The 20,149-nt window shown below is 48.5% G+C and overlaps 2 protein-coding genes across 7 annotated transcripts in view; both read right to left on the bottom strand.

The window, feature by feature from the left end:
- The window catches only part of GOLGA3 (golgin A3), a 49,688-nt gene extending 38,966 nt beyond the window's left edge, over positions 1–10,722 (bottom strand). Inside the window, exons 1-3 of one of the 3 annotated variants that reach the window (XM_047759873.1) lie at positions 10,436–10,722; positions 3,423–3,723; positions 1,109–1,351 (exon numbers count right to left, since the gene is read on the bottom strand). In XM_047759873.1, the coding sequence (XP_047615829.1) occupies positions 1,109–1,351; positions 3,423–3,540 (361 nt within the window). In that variant the 5' untranslated portion in view covers positions 3,541–3,723; positions 10,436–10,722. The remainder of the gene's footprint in view (positions 1–1,108; positions 1,352–3,422; positions 3,724–10,435) is intronic. The other 2 variants (XM_047759874.1, XM_047759875.1) reach the window with 2 other exon arrangements.
- A 5,038-nt stretch (positions 10,723–15,760) lies between these two features.
- The window catches only part of CHFR (checkpoint with forkhead and ring finger domains), a 28,684-nt gene continuing 24,295 nt past the window's right edge, over positions 15,761–20,149 (bottom strand). For 3 of the 4 annotated variants that reach the window (XM_047760291.1, XM_047760293.1, XM_047760290.1), the window contains 3 exons: positions 19,497–19,604; positions 18,984–19,056; positions 15,761–16,807 (listed from right to left, as the gene is read on the bottom strand). In XM_047760291.1, coding sequence (XP_047616247.1) covers positions 16,765–16,807; positions 18,984–19,056; positions 19,497–19,604 — 224 coding nt within the window. In that variant the 3' untranslated portion in view covers positions 15,761–16,764. The remainder of the gene's footprint in view (positions 16,808–18,983; positions 19,057–19,496; positions 19,605–20,149) is intronic. The other variant, XM_047760292.1, reaches the window with a different exon arrangement.

Raw genomic sequence — 20,149 nt, 5'->3', positions numbered from 1 at the left:
CAGCTGGTGGAACAGGACACAGGCATTTTGTGCCTTTTAGGAACCAAATAACCAAATCTGAGTGCCTGTGTGAGCAGCCCAGGGCTCTCACCACGCTCTAGGCCTGCTCCCTGACAGTCCAGGGGAACATGAAAATCAGTCCTGATGGGAGGCAGGGGCGGGGAGCATGAATGAGCCTCCTTTACACAGTTACACCTGGGGTTGTGATTCCCTCCACAACTAATCTGAACTCCTGCAGCAGTGCATTATGATGTACTGAGCTTTTGGAAAATAAAGAGAACTCATGCGAGTGGTGCTCAGACACCATGCTGGGGTAAAGGCCAAGCGGTGTCCCCAGAAGCACGGACTGGTTACCTCAGCCTCCTGTCCCAGGCGGCTCCAGACAAGGGGCCTGTGCTCAAGGACAGGAGGAGAACTACTGTGACAACTTTTTAGCTAGTAACAGAATTTAAAATATCTAAAACCCAGAGTCCCCTGGAGGTGCAGTGGGTTAAGGATCTGGCGTTGTCACTGCAAGCAGCTTGGGTTCGACCCCTGGCCTGGGAACTTTGGCATGCCTCGGAAGTGGCCAGAGGGGGTTAAAAGAAAGGAGAAGAAAAGAAAAATGCCTAGAGGTTTCTACAGGCTGCCAGTTCACCCCCAAATCCACAAGGTTCAGAAGAAAATAAATGTTCATGAAAGTAACTCATTAAAAAACCTGTTGAGGAGTTCCCATTGTGGCTTAAGAATCCGACTAGTATCCATGAGGATGTGGGTTCAATCCCTGGCCTTGCCCAGTGGGTTAAGGATCAGTGTTGCCCAAGCTGTGTCATAGGTCGCAGATGCAGGTCAGATCTGGTGTGGCTGTGGTGCAGGCTGAAGTTGTAGCTCTGATTCAACCCCTAGTCCGGAACTTCTATATGCCTCAGGTGTGGCCCCAAAAAGCAAAAAAAAAAAAAAAAAAAGCTTATTGGGATCAATTCCTCACTGGCTACTTGCTCACTAGCCAGGGAGACAAAAGATATACACGCACAGGCCCTTTATACCTGGGCCTCAAGCATGGTGAGTGACAAGGGTCCGGGGAGGCAGGAAGGGGAGGGTGGGAATAGCCCAGCAGGAAGATGCTTACACAGTTGCGTTTCTTGCATAGGAAGACTGAGTCTCAGGGACTGCAAAGCTTCTTTTCTACCACTGCCCTCAGCACTAGTCCCCTGAGACTTCCTTAGGTTGTCATGGAAACCAGCCACACCTGGAGAGGCGTCAGGACCCACTGACGATGGAGGGTCTGGGAACTGTGGCATCGGCCCATTCTGACAGGTGTCCCCTTGGCTTCCGCCTTCATCTGACGCTCTGTTTACCTCGACATTGGTGCCTAGAAAAGATGATGTGCTGGGCTGTCATGGTTTTTAACAATGAGATAAAGTCATTTTTCAGACATACAGCTGAATCCAGACACATGGACACTCCCCACAGCCTCTGTTTGCTCAGAGAGGAGCTGGTTCCCTTCTGCAGGTGGGCGATGTGGGGCAAGTTATTCGGCCTCACAGAGCCTGACCCCTCATCTGTGGAAGGCCCTCCTCACCCTCCACCCCAGAATGCAAGCAGGAGTGTTTCCTTTTCATTTTAACGAAACTGGTGAGAAATCTTATGAAAGTCTGTTTAAAAAAAAAAAATAGCAAAAAACCTCCCACAAATGCTTAAAACAGAGCTGAGGATGTTTCTCACAGGCAGGTTAACAGCAGTGCCAACCAGTATCACAGTCTCCCATTTACGAAGGGCTGATTTCAAAACTTAAATTTATCCTCCAAAACAAGAAATCAAAGGCAGAGTTAGAATAGCTGATCCGAATAATTACGGCAAAGCTGAGTTCAGAACCCAGAGTTTGTGCTTCTGACTGACAAACCAGTGATGACTACTTGCCCACGTATCAAGCTCAGCTTCCTCCACTAACATTACAGACATGTTTATACAGTAACTGAAACCTATTTCTCTATCAAGCAAACAAGGAAGAAAGGCCACCAATGGACCAGCCTGTCAGCAGTCAAAGAACAAAGTCAAAGAACTTCGGGTGAATCCCAGGGGTTCCCAAGCATGACGATGCCCCACCCTTCTCTTGGGGTCAGCAGCACTCGGACCTCATGACGTACTCAGGCTGCATCTAGGAAATTCCCTTTGTGCCCAAGCAAATTTAAACTAGGTTTCTGTCACTTAAAATGTGAATCCCAACTATACAGCTGCTTATTGTCAGGCCACCCTGAAAGGCAAACCAGAATATAACAGGGTACCCCAGACATGCAGCAGAACCAGGAGATGGGACCTGACACGACCCCCTGTTCTCTTACACAAACAGCCCTCTAGCCCCACTGCTGGAGGGGAGGGGATGTTGCGTTTCAAATATAAGTTAATCAGGGCCTAAATACCACTTTCTCATGGGCTTAAAGATCTGGGAGAGTCTCTAAACCTTCCTGTTTACATAACAAGGAAATTTTTTTGAGCATTCTATTGGACTCTAAAAAAAAAAAAAAAACTAAAAGAAGGGCCAAAAAAGCATAAGACTTGATTATTTCCAAACACAAGCCTAATTATGGGTAAACAAGTAACTGTGATGTCATCTACATGGTCAGCATCACTTTCTGGGTGCTGTCCACGTGCCTACATTTGACAGAGGCCACATCTTTCAGCCTCAGAACTATCCTAAGACAAAGGCAGATCTGCCCATTTTCTCAAGCGGAGAGTGAGACTGAGCTAAACTGAGGCTCTTGCCTCAGGGCTCACGGCTCTTAGTGGCAGGTCTGGAGCTATCCCAGTGCAGAGCCCTTGGTCTTGGCCTGAGCACACTGGGCTCGCCTGGCAACCAGACAACCAGCAAAGCCACTTTAGGTGCTTGAGCATTGTTTCAGAAGAAAAGGAATGCAGTTTCTGCTAGGAAATCAGAACATGTACACGCTCTGGTTTTCAAGCACACACTGACCAGGAAGGGGCATGAAAACAGAGAGACTAATTCACCCTGTACTTCTGACACACAAATAACTTGTCAAAGGTGCAAAGAGGATCCAATCATCCTCAGATCACCAGTGGACCATTTTTGGACGCCAGTGAGCAAAATTCTGGCAACCAACCAAGAAAGGTAGAACATTAGGTAGGGAACAATAATGTGTCAGTGAAGACCTACAGAAGCCTCAAGGCTAAACAACGCTGCTCTGTCCTGCTGGAGCAGCAAAGTGGGGTGGCTCCCACCCTATTTTAACACATGTGGTGTCTGGTTCAAAGTTGGCATCGGCTAAGGAAACAAACCCTCATCTGATTACTAAAAACACAATCTGAATGAATTAAAAAGTTCATTAGGGTCTTAAACACCACAGTCTCCCTCCAAAATGCAAGCTGACCCACATTCTGTTTCAAGGCACAATGTCAACTGCACACAGAGTTAACTGGCAACTTACACTGGGCTTCCTCCTGCTGGTCCAGTAGTGCCAGTGAGCCTGGGGGCTTTGGGAGAGCCTCGGGGCCATTGCTGGATCTGTCCTCTGGGCCATCCTGCATGGCCACCACACCATCCATGGCCAGGATGACACAGGCTGGGCTGACACTCAGGGGCTGTGAGGGAACTGCTGGTGAGTTTGGTTTCTGCCATTAGCAACAGCCAAGAGCTCCTGGGATGGACCACCCTAGGTTTTCCATTTTGGGGAGAGGATTTGAAGGCTCACAGATAGCTTGAAATCAAACCAAGTAATATCATGATACCTGAGAGGAGAAAAAAGAGAAGATTGTTATGAAACTTCGTCTGTTAGATTTTTTTTTTTTTTTTGGCCACTCCCAAGGCATATGGAAGTTCTGGGGCCAGGGACTAAACTTGTGCCACAGCAGCGACCCGAGGCGCAGCAGTGACAATGCTGGATCCTTACTTAACCTGCTGTGCCACCAGGGAGCTCTCTGTTTGTCAGATTTGAACTAACAATTCCAAGACTAACATCTAGTTCCAAATTTGCATTTGCATAATAAACACATGTAGATTTATTTATTCAAGAAATAATCCTTGAGCACCTCCAACATCCTAGATTTTGAGGATAAAATCCTGACCCGGCCACACCCAGGCCCATTCCCCAAGGTGTTCTCTATATTGGTGCTGGTCTTTAAGATTATCCTGCCAGGAAGAGAAGCTCTGTCAATGGCTAGGACTTGGGTGACTAAGGAAGTGAGTTTTCACTTCTTCAAACTTAATTTGTGTGTAAATATCTGCATAATTTGTGTATAAATATCCACATGCAGCCAGTGGCTTCAGTACTGGACACCCAGGGCAAGCTCCTCTCCCAAGACACCTGGCATGACAGTACCTTGGCCACAGCTCCAGGCAATGTGGACAATGCCGCTTCCTGGAGTGGAGTAAACTGCACGCTATCACAGAAAGGGGGACGAGGGCACATGGAGAGAGGCCACTCTGGGATGGGCCAGAGATAAAGTATCTCACAGCAAGTGACCCAATGCAGCCTTTATTTCTTACAGGATCTGCTATCTCTTAGCCCATCCTGCCAGGCTGAGTTTAAGGAAGCAAAATTTCACCCATGTTTGGCAACTGGCTATTGCTTTTGTTGTTGTTGTTTTGGCTGCATCTGTGGCATGCGGAGGTTCCCAGGACAGGGATCAAACCCATGCCAAAGCAGTGACAATGCCTGATCTATAACCTACTTAACCACTTGGGAACTCCTGCTTTTGAAGTGTAGTGAGGATATTATCAGCTCATTTCCTCATCAAAAGATAGGGTGCTGTTATTATTCATTCTGCAGAAGTGTTGGCACTTGCTTCCTTTAAGATAAGGTTTCATATTATCCCAGTACTGTTCCATTTCACAGTTTGAGGGCTAAAATTTACATGACATTCCTTTCAGAAAAAAGCCTAAGCAGGAGCTGACCCTCACTCAGTGGGCCACTGCACCTGCTTGTCCAGTCCCCTACCATCTCTCACTTACAAACTAGCAATCCCTGGTGGCTGGCAAAACCTGGTCTACCCAGTGGTGAGTGACCAGCAACAGCAGCGTCCATCTTGGGAACTCTGTAGTGTGTGGCACTCACACATTCCTCTGCAGTCTGGCTCCCTGCAGGCCAGCTGTGACGCTGTCATGAATGTAAAAAGGCTATGTGTGCTATTACCTGCAAAACTAGCACTTCGGGTCTGTACTTGAAAGGACCATTGATAGAACTGTGTGAAAACATGGGTAACTAAAATCCAGCGTAGCTCATTCAAAAAGCACTGGGGGAGTTTCCACTGTGGCTCTGTGGAAACGAATATGACTAGCATCCAGGAGGACACAAGTTTGATCCCTGGCCTCGCTCAGTGGGTTAAGGATCTGGCATTGCCATGAGCTGTGGTGTAGGTCGAAGATGCAGCTTGATTCCATGTTGCTGTGGCTGTGGTGTAGGCCTGCAGCTCCAATTTGACCCCTAGCCTGGGAACCTCCATGGGCCGCAGGAGCAGCCCTAAAAAGACCAAAAAAAAAAAAAAAGCACTGGGTGCCACTGTGGCTCATGGTGCCCAGCGCATGTAAATATTTGAGGATGACGTCTGAAATGAAGGGAAGTACTAAGGCCAACCAAAAAGTGATCCTATGTGCAATGAGCCCTCAATCTCATAACGTCTTCCATCCTGGACACACCTACCAGATTGAGGGATGAGCTAGGTAGACAAATGGGCCCTTGGAGGCCCCATACCTGTCCTTACACATGCACACCTCCACCCAGGCCCCTCTGAAAATCACCATTTTACAAGGTCCTGGCTCCAGAGAAAACCACAGGGACACTCGCTGAGCCTGCCTCATGGCTGCTGTCCCAGACACTCCCTGGCAACATCTGGAGGTAAGACAGCCAGGCCAGGATGTGACACTGTAGAAAATAGGCCCGCAATGCAAGGCAAGGCAAGGCAAGGCACATCAGCAAAAGGATGGGCAGGCCGGAGTCCTGTGGTGGTTCAGCTGGTTAAGGATCTGGTGTTGTCACAGCTGTGGCTTGGGTTGCTGCTGTGGTGCAGGTTCGACCCCTGGCCTCGGAACTTTTGTATGTTACAGGCAAAGCCAAAAAACAAAAAAACTAAAGAAGGGGCAGGCTGTCCCTTCACTACAGGCTCCACTTCAAGGATGGATGACTACAGATGGACGTGTGGGAATGCAGAATCAACTGCCACTGCAAATCGCATACTGTGTGTGCTAGCCATCCTGACACATCCCTTAACAAAAGAAAATGTTTGCATTTTGCTTTGAAACGTCTGCTTCTGTCTTGTGGGGGTGCAGGTGAAGATGTCTAAACAAAATCTCCACCATGCTCCCTAAGATGCCTGAGGGGGTAACAAAGACAGGCTTTTCGGGCAGAAGCCTGGACTCTGTGACGGTGCCCTTCTCCCCTTGAGTACCAGGCAAATCCCTGTGGATCCGTCCACGTCTACCACAGGACACTGCTCACAAGCCTCTTCCCGGCCCACTCCCTTCTGCCCTCACGACACCCCCTGCATGCATATCACACTGCAGCTGTGTGGGTGCCCTCTATTCCACCACGCTCACTAACACCCTTGGAGGCATAATTACCTCCCCAAGTCGGCTCCGCCCCACACACACTCCCTGCATGGAGTGGTGCCCAACACAGGCTATGGACTTAAATTCCCCATCATGTTCCACCTCTCTGCAATCAAGATAGTGCTTCCAAAACAAAATGATACAGCATTTGCATCCTTGAGCATCCACAATGCCTTTTCACATATTGAAAAACTCTACTTCTACTAAAAACAGTTGGAAGCCACAGTTCCAGTGAGGGCAAAGATCACCCCTGGGAGAGCAGCTTGTGATGGCCACCACCCAGAGGAGCAGTGTCACCTGGCCGAGAAGGAAAAGCAGGACAGCCAGCGGGATCGGACTTACCTACTAAAGACAGGACATGCCAACGGAGAAGAAAGGGCAGGAAAGGAGCCACAGAGGATGTGCCACCAAATCTTGCCATGACAACACCTAACCTTAACCCTGGGCAGGGAAGAGAACCACTGGCTGAGATGGTGGCACGCCACAGACAGAGAGAAACGCACCAGGCTATTTGAGCCCAATGCCATCACTCACTCTGCTTGTTCCATTTTTGCACGTTCCCTTTTTTTAACTTGGATTTCTTGCTAAACAAGAAGTCTCTGATTCCCAAGGAACCCTACCCCCTCCAAAGATGGAGGGTGCAGCCAAGGATTCGAGCCCAGGACTGTGACTTGTTTTGGTAACTTATGAAGGTGGCTCCTGTTCACATGCAGTGGTTCCTGAAGCCACAGAGACAGAAGTCACAGCCTCTGGTGAAAAGACACTTCTCCTCACACATATAAATGGGCATTCTCTGTCTCCCCTCAAGCTCATATGAACTTTCCTTAGCATGATTCAGTCACTCAGGGCCTCATTATCTCAGTCTGCTGACAAAAACAGGACAAGGAGGGTCAGACAGCTGGGAGCACAGAACAAGGAAGCTGTGATTACTTACATGCACTCCACTCTGTAGTTGAAAAAAACAACCAGTCCAATCACAGTACCAATTTTGACTGCCTGCACTCTGCTGTGTTCCCAGAGAGAAGAGACGGGGCACAGCCATCACTTAGAACCTCAGAGTGTTTCTAACTCTAGGTTCACCACTGTCTGACGTCAGGAGACTTCAGAAGGAGCAGCACCATCCTAACATCCAGGTGATTCCAGCTTCCCCCAGACGGCGGATTGCATGGATCTGGCAGTTGCACATGAACAGCTCCATCTACCCCATCTTATTTAAGATGTCCCTATCGGCAACTAGAAACAGAGCATAGCCAAAGTGAAAGCCCAGAAAGCCTCCTGTCATCATATAATGTAAAGGACAGACTCAGACATCACACATCTTGGCTTTAGGTCCTGAGTCCTCCACCTTCAGCTATGAGCTGAGGGGCAGATTTCCTAGCTGGTGACCTCATCAGTACGATGATGAAAAAATAAATAAAAAAATCTGTGCTAGGATTAAGTGCAATAAGACACATGTCCTGTGTCCTCAATAAATAGCAGCTATTTAGTGTTATTTTCCCTTTAATTGTTGCTTGTCAAAATCAATAGCTAAAAGTCAAAGATTTTCTCATTTAAGAAAGCATACTGCTTGGAAGTTTCCTTGTAGCACAGCAGGTTAAGGATCTGGCACCATCACTGCAGTGGCTGGGGTCGTTGCTGTGGTGCAGATTTGATCCTTGTCCTGGGAATCTGCACATGTCACAGGTGCAGGCAAAATAAACAAATAAAATTTTGCCATTTGTGACAACATGAATGGACCTGGAGGATATTATGATTTTATTTTTGTTTTCTTTTTCGGCCGCCCTAAGGCATATGGAGTTCCTGGGTCAAGAATCAGATCCAAGCCACAGGTGCATTACTGCACCGATCACCAATCCACTGTGCTGCGCAGAAGATTGAGCCTGAGTCCCAGCACTCCCAAAATGCCACCCATCCCATCGCACCACAGAGGGAACTCCTAGGGGGTATCATGTTAGTGAAATAAGTCAGAGAAAGTCAAATACTGTTATGTTATCACTTATATGTGGAATCTGAACGACAAAACACATGAACAAATATTAAAACAAACAGACTCACAGATACGGAGAATAAACTAGTGGTCACTGGAGAAGGGAAGGAGAAGGGGCAAAGTAGGTGAAGGGGATTAAGAGGTACAAACTACTAGGTATGAAATAAATAAATTTTTAAAATTTTTAAAGAATTATTATTATTTTTTTTTAGACACACCCTTGGCATACGGAAGTTCCCGAGGCAGGGAGTGAATCCAAGCCAGAGGTGTGACCTACACCACAGCTGCAGCAACTTAGGATCCTTAACCCATTGCACTGGGCCAGGGATTGAGCCATCACCTCCACTGAGATGAGCCAGATCATTAACCCACCGTGCCACAGTGGGAACTTCAGTAAATAAATTATTAAAACCTGGATTTCCCTGGTGGCTCGGCAGGATAAGGATCCAGCATTGTCACTGCTGTGGTGAGGGTTTGATCCCTAGCCTGGGAAGTACAGCCAAAAAAAATAAAAATAATAAAATAAATAAGTTACAAGAATGTAATGTACAGCACAGAGAATACAGCCAGTATTTATATCAAATTACTGTTTTACATCTGAAACTAATATTGCAAGTTAACCACACTTAAATTTAAAAAAGCACACTGCTGCTTAAGGCAACTGGCTTAAAAAAAATAAAAAAGACTACTTCTGAATTTGAGTTATGTCAGATGATTTTTATTTCCTTTTCTTACTATTCGAGGTGCACTGCAACTGAAAGCTATCACTCCAGTAATGTTTGCAATATTTAAGGGGTAATTTAAAATGTTAAAAAACCCCATGAGTCCCCAGTAAATGGCTTACAATGTCCCAGTGGTTTTCAATCACACTGACAATAAAATCTAAGCCTCTTACCACGAACTAGGAAGCTGCATACCGTCTAGCCCCTTCCTACATTGCATCCTTGTCCCCTCTCACTTTCTTCCTTTTTCATTACACACTTGCCATACTGTATCTAAAAAAAAAGACACCAAATTTACTCCTCCCTCAGGGCTTCACACTTGCTGGTCATCTTGCCTGAAACAGTCTTATCGCAGATTTGCATGGCTAGTTTCTTGTCATAGAGGCTTTGACTCAAAAGTCACCTCCCCCAAGACCTTCTTATAGATCCGGCCCAAGCACCACGCAATACTCTCTCAGAAATGACTTCATTTACTGTCTGTATCCCTCCACTACAGCGCGAGCTCAGTGAGGCCCTGACACGACTCCAATCCTATCACCCAGGATCTACAGTGAACAGTGCCGGGCACGACCGACACTCAGCAAAGAGCTGTTGAATGAAGGTCGAGCTGTTCACCTGCATCATACTAGAGACGATGCCTGGTCCCACTCCCTCTGGAAATTATCACTACACAGATGAAAACACCGCTATGAAACACATTCTGGTGAAACGCCCAGAAATGATATGGACTCGAGGTGGAGAGAGAGCAGAGCACACACGATTCTTTAAAGCAGGCTTCACACTAACCACCGGACACCATGTCACGCCTGTCATCTTGACAGAACTTCTACACAAGGACAAGAGATGTTTCTCTGCAGCTCCAACAGCAGCCGTGGGCACCTCTGAACAAATTACTCCCCGGCGCGCGTGGACAGCACTACTGAAGAACGCGAATGTTGGGATATTTATGAGGCCGGTTCCGCTAACAGCTGCACAGTGCAGCTTCCAGGCCCAGAGGCAACCAACAGTGAGGAGCCAGACTAGCGCGGGGCGTTGCCGCTCCAGGTGGAGCCTTGGCCGGCTCTTCGCGTGCGCCCAAGGCCCAGCCGCCCTTCGCCTGTCCCTGGCCCCGACCCCGCCGCTGTCCTCCTGTTCCCCACGCCTTCCCCAGCCCAAGCCTCTGCCCAGGCACCGCCCCACGACCCTCACCCCTGTGCTGCGGAAGCCGCGGCGAACGCCCGGCCCGGCTGCTCTGGATGAGACGTGGCTGCGCGAGGGGCGGAGCACGGCGCGGCGACGGAAAATGACCCCCCGGAAGCCTGCGTGCGCTGTCTCCGTTCCGGAAGAGAGAAAGCCCTCTTCTGTTAGCCAGCAGCTGCCCTCGGGCCCCGAATGCTCCGGCCGCAGAGCTGGAACCCAGCCCAGTCGAAACTCGCCTGAGACGGACTTCAGGAAGCGAGTTTGGAGCACCTCCCCTTGTTAAAAAGTATCTTCGTGACGGGCCGGACCAACTCCGACAGGAAGCCGGACAATTGAGCTTCCGGCGGAGGTGGCGTGGCCAGGCTCTGGTCCCCGCCCCGCCCTAGCTGTGAGGGTGTCGGCGTAGCCATTCCACCCCGCCCCTACCTCGTTGGAGGTTGGCTAGTAAGCACGCGGGGGTGGGGTCTGTGAGGTGCAGAGTTGGCGGCTCTGGCACCTGTTCGTCGCCCCTGAGCACCAACCTTCCACCGCGCCAGTCCTCACTTATCTTTCAGGTACCAATGCAAAAGTGACTCCTGCTTTGGGGCTATAGCAATGTTTTATCTTTAAAAAAAACATTGTTGGCATAGGCATGAGGTTTAGGTGAAGGGCTTTTAGGGTTTAGGTAAAGAACACAAAGGAGTTCTCTTGTGGCACGGTGGGTTAAGGATCTGTCGTTGTCACTGCAGCGGCTTGGGTCCCTGCTATGGCACGGGTTCCATCCCTGGCCCAGGAACTTCCACGTGCTGTGGGCAAAGCCAAAAAAAAAAAAATCAGTTGGCTCTTTGTTGAATGTTTCTGGGTTCTCTGCCCTGGTCCATTGATCTCCATGCCTTCTTGTCTGCCAACACCACAGTAGCTTTACAGCAAGCCGCAATATGGGGTGGAAGATTCCTCCCACTTTATTCTTTTTTTCATTTTGGCAGACCCTCAGCATAAGAAGTTCCGCAGCCAGAGATCAGATCCAAGCCAAAGTCACCACCTATGCCACACCTGTGGCAACCCACAGCTTAACCAACCATGCCAGGCCAGGGATTGAACCTACGCCCCAGAGTAGCAGAGACACATTGTGCCACAGCAGGAACTCCTTATTTTTATTATTTATTATTAAGGTATTATGTGTATACAATATAATTAGCCCATTTTATGTGTACAGTTCAATGATTTTTAAAGTAAGTTCAGTTACACTTACTAAATTTTAGTAAATAACACTGGGCTTAATCCATTTAGTTGAATCTGGATCTATTGCAGGCTGTTGCAGAACATTTTGATAGCTCCAAGGATCCCTCTTGTCCATATACACTCTGTTCCCCCTCCACCAGCCCCTGACAACCACTAATCTGTTTTCTTTCTCTATTGATTGGCCTATTCCGTACATTTCATATAAATAAAATCTCACACCATGTGGCCTTTTGTGACTGCCTTCTCTTTTACTTAGCATAGTATTTTGAGGTTCATCTGTGTGTTACCATGTTTCAGAACTTAGCTCCTTTCACAGCTGCATAATATTCATTTAGATATACCCTGTTTTGTTATCCACTAGCCAACCCACCTTTCTTCTTTCCTTCCTACCTTCCTTCCCTCCCTCCCTCCTTCCAATTCACTGTGGCCCATGTATGCCAAGTACCATTTTTGATGCCACATATAATCACTACTGTCACAGAACTTACCTTCTATTGTAGAGTCAGATAACAAACACAGAAATACAAGACAGGGTGTGATGAGTTAAGAAGAGAAAAGAGCAGGGTGGAGTTCCCGTTGTGGTTCAGTGGGTTAAGAATCCGACTTGTATCCACATAGAGTTTCCCAGGCTAGGGGTTGAATCAGAGCTGTAGCCACTGGCCTACACCGCAGCCACAGCAACACCAGATCTGAGCCTTGTCTGCGACCTACACCACAGCTCATGGCAGCGCCAGGTCCTTAACCCACTGAGTGAGCCCAGGGATCAAACCTACGTCATGGATACTAGTCAGACTGGTTTCCAATGAGCTACGATGGGAACGTCTGGATTTTGAATCTTAAAGCTTTTTCTGCATTTATTTAGACAACCTTGTGGTTTTTGACTTTTCTTTTGTTAATGTGGTGTATTACACTGATTTGCTTATGTTGGACCATCCTTATGAACTTGGAATAAGTCTCTTGGTCATGTTATATGATCTTTTTTATGTGTTTTTAGATTCAGTTTGCTAAAATTTTGTTGAGAACTTTTGCACCTATATGTTTTGTTTCTTTTTTGGCCACACCCTCAGCATATGGAAGTTCCTGAGCCAGGGATTGAATCCAAGGCCATATCTACAGCCCATTCCACAGCTGCAGGAATACTGGATATTTAACCCACTGCACCACAGCAGGAACTCCATATCTATATTCATCAAAGATATTGGCCTGTAATTTTTTTGGTAGAATCTTTGTCTGATTTTGGTATGAGGGTGATGGTCGCTTCAGAGAATATCTTTGGGAGTGTTCCTCTTCAATCTTTTGGCAGAGTTTAGTAAAGATAAGTAGTAATTCCCATTATGGCTTAGTGGTTAACAAATCTAACTAGGAACCATGAGGTTGTGGGTTCAATCCCTGCCCTCGTGCAGTGGGTTAAGAATCCAGCATTGCTGTGAGCTGTGGTGTAGGCCAGCAGCTTCAGCTCCGATTAGACCCCTAGCCTGGGAACCTCCATATGCCACGGATGCGGCCCTAGAAAAATAATAAACAAATAAGGATAGGTATAATTTTTTTTTTTTAATGTTTGGTAGAATTTGCCTATGAAGCCATCCTGTCCTGGGCTTTTGCTTGTAGAGAGTTTCATTTCTAGTTATTGGTCTGTTCAAATTATCTTTTTTTTCTTTTAAAGAGCTGCACCAAAGACATAAGTTCCCAGGCTAGGGGTTGAATTGGAGCTGCAGCTGCTGTAGCTGCTATACCACAGCTACAGCAACATAGGATCTGAGCCACGTCTGCAACCTACACCACACCTCACAGCAACGCTGGATCCCTGACCCACTGAGTGAGGCCTGGGATCAAACCCGCATCCCCATGGATACTAGTCATTCATTTCTGCTGCGCCCCAGTGGGAACTGCCAAATTATCTTTTTTTGATTCAGTTTTGGTGGGCTGTATGTCATGCAGGCTATTCAAAGCACTGCACTCATCTCCTCTTAGTAAGTACTGTTTGGCAGGTCATAGGCCAGGGAGTGGTGGGAACTTGGAGACAGAGCCACAGAGGCCAGATTGGGCAGCATTTTCTGTGTGTCAAAGATCTTAGATTTATTATTATTTTCTGCCTTATTAGGGCCTCACCCACGATATATGGCAGTTCCCAGGCTAGGGGTTGAACTGGAGCTGCAGCTGCTGGCCTATGCCACAGCCACAACTCAGGATCTTTAACCCACTGAGCAAGGACAGGGATGGAACCCGTATCCTCATGGATACTAGTTGTATTCTTTATCACTAAGCCACAAAGGGAACTTCAACACCTTACTTGTTTCTGCAGGGACCTATGAACCCCACTCCAGGCTGGCCTTCCCAGGCCAGGTAACCGAGACCCAGGCCGGCATGGTTCCACTGGGGTCAGGCCTGGACCATGAGGTCCAACAATCAGATGGGCTAAGTTCTTGTGGGTTGTGTGGCCCAGGAGCCTGTCTGCTTTCCTGAGGGTGACACTGGAGCCTGTGTCCCCTGGCTAGGCCTGTGGGGTGGGTGCTGGTAGCTGGCAGGGAGTGGGAGGCTTAGGTCTGGCTGGTCATCAGCTCTTTGGTCAGAAACAGACTGCTGTTTGAACTGGTGGGGAAGCCACCAGTTTACCAGTTTCTGACTGGAAGGAAGCTGCCACCAAAAAACAGGAAGAGGAGGGTCCCAGGACGGTGACAAGCCACACTGCAGTCAAGTCTACCCTGGGCTTCCTAAACCCAAGTAATACCCCCTTTTGCTTCCTTTCTCCAGAGCGCAGGCTAGTTTCCTGGCACTGAGCAGCTGATGTCCTCTGCAGCACCAATCCTGACTCAGAACCTGAGCTTTTCTGGGCTTGTTCCCTGCATCAGGGCTGGTCTAGCTGCAGGGCCCCTGCAGGAAAGGCTCATCTCAGGTGCCACTGTCTCCCAGACTAGGTACTTCCCTGGGGCAGAATCACTGATGTCAACCTGAGGCTCTCAGATCTGGGCCTGGTTCCAACCCTGTTGGGTATGAGGTATCATAGGTGACTTCCTGGACTCGTGATCACACCAGGAGCCCTGACAGAGGCGCCTAGAGGACTCTATGTGATCACCTGGGTGCTTGGACCCACAGACCAAGAGGGGCTGGTGTGCAGCCCCTGGACAATGCCCGGCAGATGCGGGGGGGGGGGGGGGGTGGAGGCTCTCTGACAGGCTTGTTGGGAGCCCAGGAGGGACGTGGGTCTGGGGGCGGCTGAGTGAGACTGAGAGGACATGGAGCTGAAGACATGACGGTCCCTCTGCCACAAGGACAGAAGCACATAGCAGGGCTCCAACACAACTGTGGGCTGGCTGCTGGGCAGGGAGGGCATTGAGGAACAGCAAGTACAGAAAGTCATAAAAAGCTGGCATGGTGCACACTCAGGCTCAGAGCACCACCGTCCTGGTCCCAAGGCCCCTCCCTCAGGTTAGAGCTGACAAGCTCTGTTCGGACCCTATATGCTCATCAGAATGGGGACTCCAGAGTTCTCCCCATGGTGCAATAGGATCAATAGCATCTTGGGAGTCTAGGGACGCAGGTTCAATCCTTGGCCTGGCACAGTGGGTTAAGGATCCAGTGTTGCCACAGCTGCAGCCGAAACTGAGGCTTGGATCTGATCCCTGGCCTGGAAGGAAGGAAGGAAGGAAAGAAAGAAAGGAAGGAAGGAGGGAAGAAAGAAAGGAAAGAAAGAGAAATGAGGACTCCAAGTAACACAGGAGTTGGGAGGCTGATGTGATATCTGCTGAGGTTCGATGCAGTGTAGCCCCAGGAAGGCTGCATGTTGCTCAAGCCTCAGCAAAGAAAGCCAGCACATCTGCATCTCTGTTCTTACTTTGTGGGGGAGGGGTCTCGGTCAGAAGTGAAGGGGGTGATGAACCAAGGTCAAGGTATGGAAGGCAGTCTCATGCCCAAAGCCATGGCTTCGACCTGGGACTAAAGGCCATGACTCAGGGTTGGCAGATCCAAGAGAACCTGTGCCTTTTCTCTAATGCTCAGCCCTGGGCCCCGACCCCTGGGTCACATGGACCGATAATTAGTGACATGGGTAGCCAGTCCCACCACCACAGGGAGGAGTACATCACAGCCTCGACAAAGGAACCAGCGTGCAGGGGGGAGAGAAACAGACAAGGCTTGTTTATTGGAACCCGGGAAGGCGGCCTTCTTCCACAGAGCGCTGCTTCTCAGAGTCTGTATCAAGAGCAAGACAAAGCTGAAAATTGTATTCCTGAGAAGAAGCAAAAAATTTACAATTTTGTCGACAAACATAACTGGTGATTTCAACAGATTAAAAAAAAAACTTTTTTTTTTTTTTTTTTAAAACAAAGAACAAAATTTCAAGTATTATTCCAGATGACATGGCAAACCCAACGCAGGAGGAAGGGGCAGGGAGGCCAAGGCCCCTTACACTCTGGGTTGGCTGGGGGCACTACCAGGGTCAACTGCACCCTGGCCCTGGGCCCCGAACCCTGGCAGGACAGCCTGGCGGAGCTGCAGTTGTGCTGAGGAGCAGCGGGCGGCTCAGCTCCACAGAGGCTCTGGGGTCCGGAGTAGCAGAAACATATGCTTATTCTTTCAAATATCACATCACCCCCAATTTTAGTCAATTTGTAAGTTATAAATGATATCATTTGTGCTACAGTTTGAGATATTTAGGTCTTATTAGAAGATAAGCACCGAATCCATGAAAATACCCACAGCAGCCGCTCTGGCGCCCACCCAGGACGCTGTGCGACCCACGGGCTGTAAACTTGTGCTGCCTTTCCTCAAACCACATGACGCTTCCAACAAACTCCTTTTTCTACCATGACGCTTTTCTGGAAGAGAGACGCTGCTCTGACCATGGCTGTGGGAAAGGTACAGAGCAAATGTGCATCTCCATCTCAATGGGAAGGGTCGGCTGGGGGCTGTTCTTGTGGCGGGAGGGCTCTGGGCACCCCTAGTCTGTGGGATTCTCACCAAGAGGGTCTCTCCACAAGAGAAAAGTCCTATCAGAGTGCCGCACACAAGGAGCCCCAGCACCGTAAAATGCCCTAAACAATGTTTGTATTCAGTATTTTCTGAAACATGTGTCTTTGACCTCCAACACTCCCAAGCCGTCACGGTGTCCCACTGGACGTTTAGTTCTTGAACCTCGTCTGTTCACAGATGTGATTGAATTTCCTGCAAGGAGAAAACAGTCGAATTACACGAGAGGGCATCAGAGACATGCAAATAAAGGAACTGTGAAGTTGTCTCTGGAAGAGACAAGAGAGGTCAACTGTGGGCTGGGGCTTGGCAATGGTATGTTTTTTATACTGTCAAAGCAACCTAACCCCAAGTGCAGCCTCTTTTCTCTTTTTGAAATTTTTATTATTTCTAAAATTAAAGAAAATTTTCCCCCTTTTTGGCCACATTCTCGGCATGTGGAAGAACCTATGCCACAGCAGTAACCAGAGCCACAGAACTGACAACCCCACGTCCTTAACCCACCAGGAAACTCCTTTTTAAAATTTAAGAGAAGTTAAAGAAGTTCCCTCTGTGACGCAATGGGATTGGCTGCATCTCTGCGCCAGGCTCTCAGGATTAATCCCCGGCCTGGCACAATGGGTTAAAGGACCTGGCATTGCCATTGATCCCTGGCCTGGGAACTGCATATGCCATGGGGCAGCCAAAAACAAAAAAAATAATAATAAAAAATAAGAGTTGGAGTTTCCGTTGTGGCTCAGTGGTTAACGAATCTGACTAGGAACCATAAGGTTGCGGGTTGGATCCCTGGCCTTGCTCAGTGGGTTAAGGATCCGGCATTGCTGTGAGCTGTGGTGTGGGTCGCAGACACGGCTCGGATCCCACGTTGCTGTGGCTCTGGTGTAGGGTGGTGGCTATAGTTCCGATTCGACCCCTAGCCTGGGAATCTCCACATGCCACAGTAGTGGCTCTAGAAAAGACAAAATAAATAAATAAATAAATAAGAGTAGTTGAACATTTAGGTGATTTTCTCAGGGCAGAGACTCAAGGCTGTACCATGCCAGTTCCCCCAGGCACCACAGGGCAGTCCCAGAAGATGACAGGCCTTTGCTGTTCTCATCCAAGTTTTTATTGAGAAAGCTTGCCCAGTTACTACCAAAATCCCTTTTCTTAGGACAAAATAGTCTCTTCCACACAGTTTAGGCTCAAATACAAAGCAAGATTTCCACTCCACAAAATCATTCCTCAGAGGCAGTCAGTCACCTTTACTGTCGTCTTCCAGACGTCTCTTGAACCAAGGGTGCTCTCTCAGCTACATTAATCTGACCTTCAAATGACTGGGGATTATGGTAGCCTCAAACAGCATCAAACCACAAGACTGTTTTTTTTTCTTTCTTTCTTTCTTGGCCGCCCCAAGGGATATAGAGTTCCTGCACCAGGGATCCGATCCAAGATCCAAGCTGCAGGCAAGACCTAAGCCACAGCTGCAGCAACACAGGATCCCTAACCCACTGTGCCAGGCAGGGATCGAACCTATGTCCCAGCACTCCCGAGACACCCCCGATCCCCTTGTACTACAGCAGGAACTCCCCACGAGACTGATTCATGTGACTTCCTTCTGGTTTGGAAGTGGAGGCAAACCTGCTCCTTAGGCAACTGCACGTGGCTATGCAAATGTCAGTGTGAGGGCCGCTAAAGACCCCGTGGGAACTCCCATTGAGGGTGTTCGAGTAATTGCAGCACCAAGGCGGACCCAGTTATGCAGCAGCACATGCATGGAGATGGCTGGGTAAGGAAGTTCTCAGCGACTACAGCCACCATGTTGAGAAGGACTTAACCCTTAATGAGTGGGCTGCATGGAGAAGAATGTGAGTATCTGCCTGCAAATGTTTCACGAAAGGAGATGACAAAAAAGCATTTATTTTTATTTTTATTTTTTAAGGGACGAATCCACAGCACGTGGAAGTTCCCAGGCTAGGGGTCGAATTGGAGTTACAGCTGCCGGCCTACACCACAGGCATAGCAACGCAGGATCTGAGCCATGTCTGCAACCTACACCACAGCTCATGGCAACACCAGATCCCCAACCCACTGAGCAAGGCCAGGGACTGAACCTGCATCCTCATGGATACTAGTCAGGTTTGTTACCACTGAGCCATGATGGGAACTCTGAAAAGCAGTATTTTTAAGTGTTGAGGACTTTTTATATGATGTGACTTTATAAAAGCATGACAACTAAATTAGTATATGCTGCCATATCAACTTGGCCAAAATACTTAAAAAAAAAAAACCCAAACCAAAAAAGAACTTTCCTGTTAGGAAAGTGCAGGTTTGCCTGTCTGCGGGGGACTCCTCCAGCCTGCGTCCCAGCCCCCGGCCCCGCCGCACTCACATTGCGTGGTGGGCCTTCACCTGAGTGCGGCAGTTGCGGCCCCAGTAGCAATCAGGACGGGACGTCACAGCCACTAGGAAGAGAAAAACGGCAGTATGTGTCAGGTTTCTCAGACGCACACTTAGCCTAGTGGATCTAGGGCCAGGACCAGAGAGAAACTGCAGCTGAAACGCACAGCATCCAGTCACACATCACAGCTCTTTTTCTTGCACTGTTTTAAGATTCCAGGAATGGAAAAGACGTTCAACTGAAAACCCAACTTGGAAATAGGATGGCTCGCCAGCTGTCCAGAGGACATTCTCTGGGCATCTTGTTTTAGAAACCCACTTCCTAGACCCAGAGCCCAAGTGGGCGCTGGGCAGACACAGCCCAGAGATGAACCTGGCCCTGGAGCCCCTGCCCACCCACCTTTCTCCCCAGCTGAGAACACAGAGCCAAGGCCCAAACAGGACCCCTAGTTCATCCTAAAGCCCAGGCCAACAGAACGGGGGTGGTGGGGCAGGGGGGACTTACCTGGCAGCTCGGAAGCGGGAATGTTCTGCCGGTACTGGTAGGTCAGCTCACGGAAGCTCCGCAGGCCGCAGCAGTAGCACAGCACGGTGTTCCCAGTGACTCTGTAATCTGGAAGGACACAGCCTCAGACAGGCCCAGCAGCCATTGGGCTGAGTTTCTAGGAAAGGCATGACCCTACCCACAGCTAGGCAACCAATGCACTGACCCACCGATGGAGTCACAGAGACGTGGGCTGGGTGTGTGGAAAACAGAACAAAACCAACGGAGACACCAACTTATTTCCTCAGAGCGAAATAATTCCACTTGGATCAAAAAATATAGATTTTTTAAAATCTCAAAAAGTATAAAGAGGAATGAATAGCTTCTGTTGGGCTGGCTATTTCTAAGGATGATGTGAAAACCAAATGGGACCTAGGAAAAGGATTTGTAAATCTGACAGCCTACAGTTTGAACATCCCAATGGAAACTCAAAGACAAAGGCGAAATGCTAAGAGCAGAAGACGTGTCTTCAACATAAATGACAATGCGTTGTACCCTTATCTAAGATGTCACACAAACTCATCACCCGCAAATCCAAGTAGCCTAATATGGACCAAGAAACAGACAAGCAAAAGGCCCATAAAACAAAAAGACCTTTAATTTTATTAATGATC

This window comes from Phacochoerus africanus, chromosome 15 (assembly GCF_016906955.1).
Source record: "Phacochoerus africanus isolate WHEZ1 chromosome 15, ROS_Pafr_v1, whole genome shotgun sequence".
In the NCBI taxonomy this organism is placed as follows: Eukaryota; Metazoa; Chordata; class Mammalia; order Artiodactyla; family Suidae; genus Phacochoerus; species Phacochoerus africanus.
Note: the sequence above shows the minus strand (reverse complement) of the source record. Positions and strands in the feature narration are given on the sequence as shown.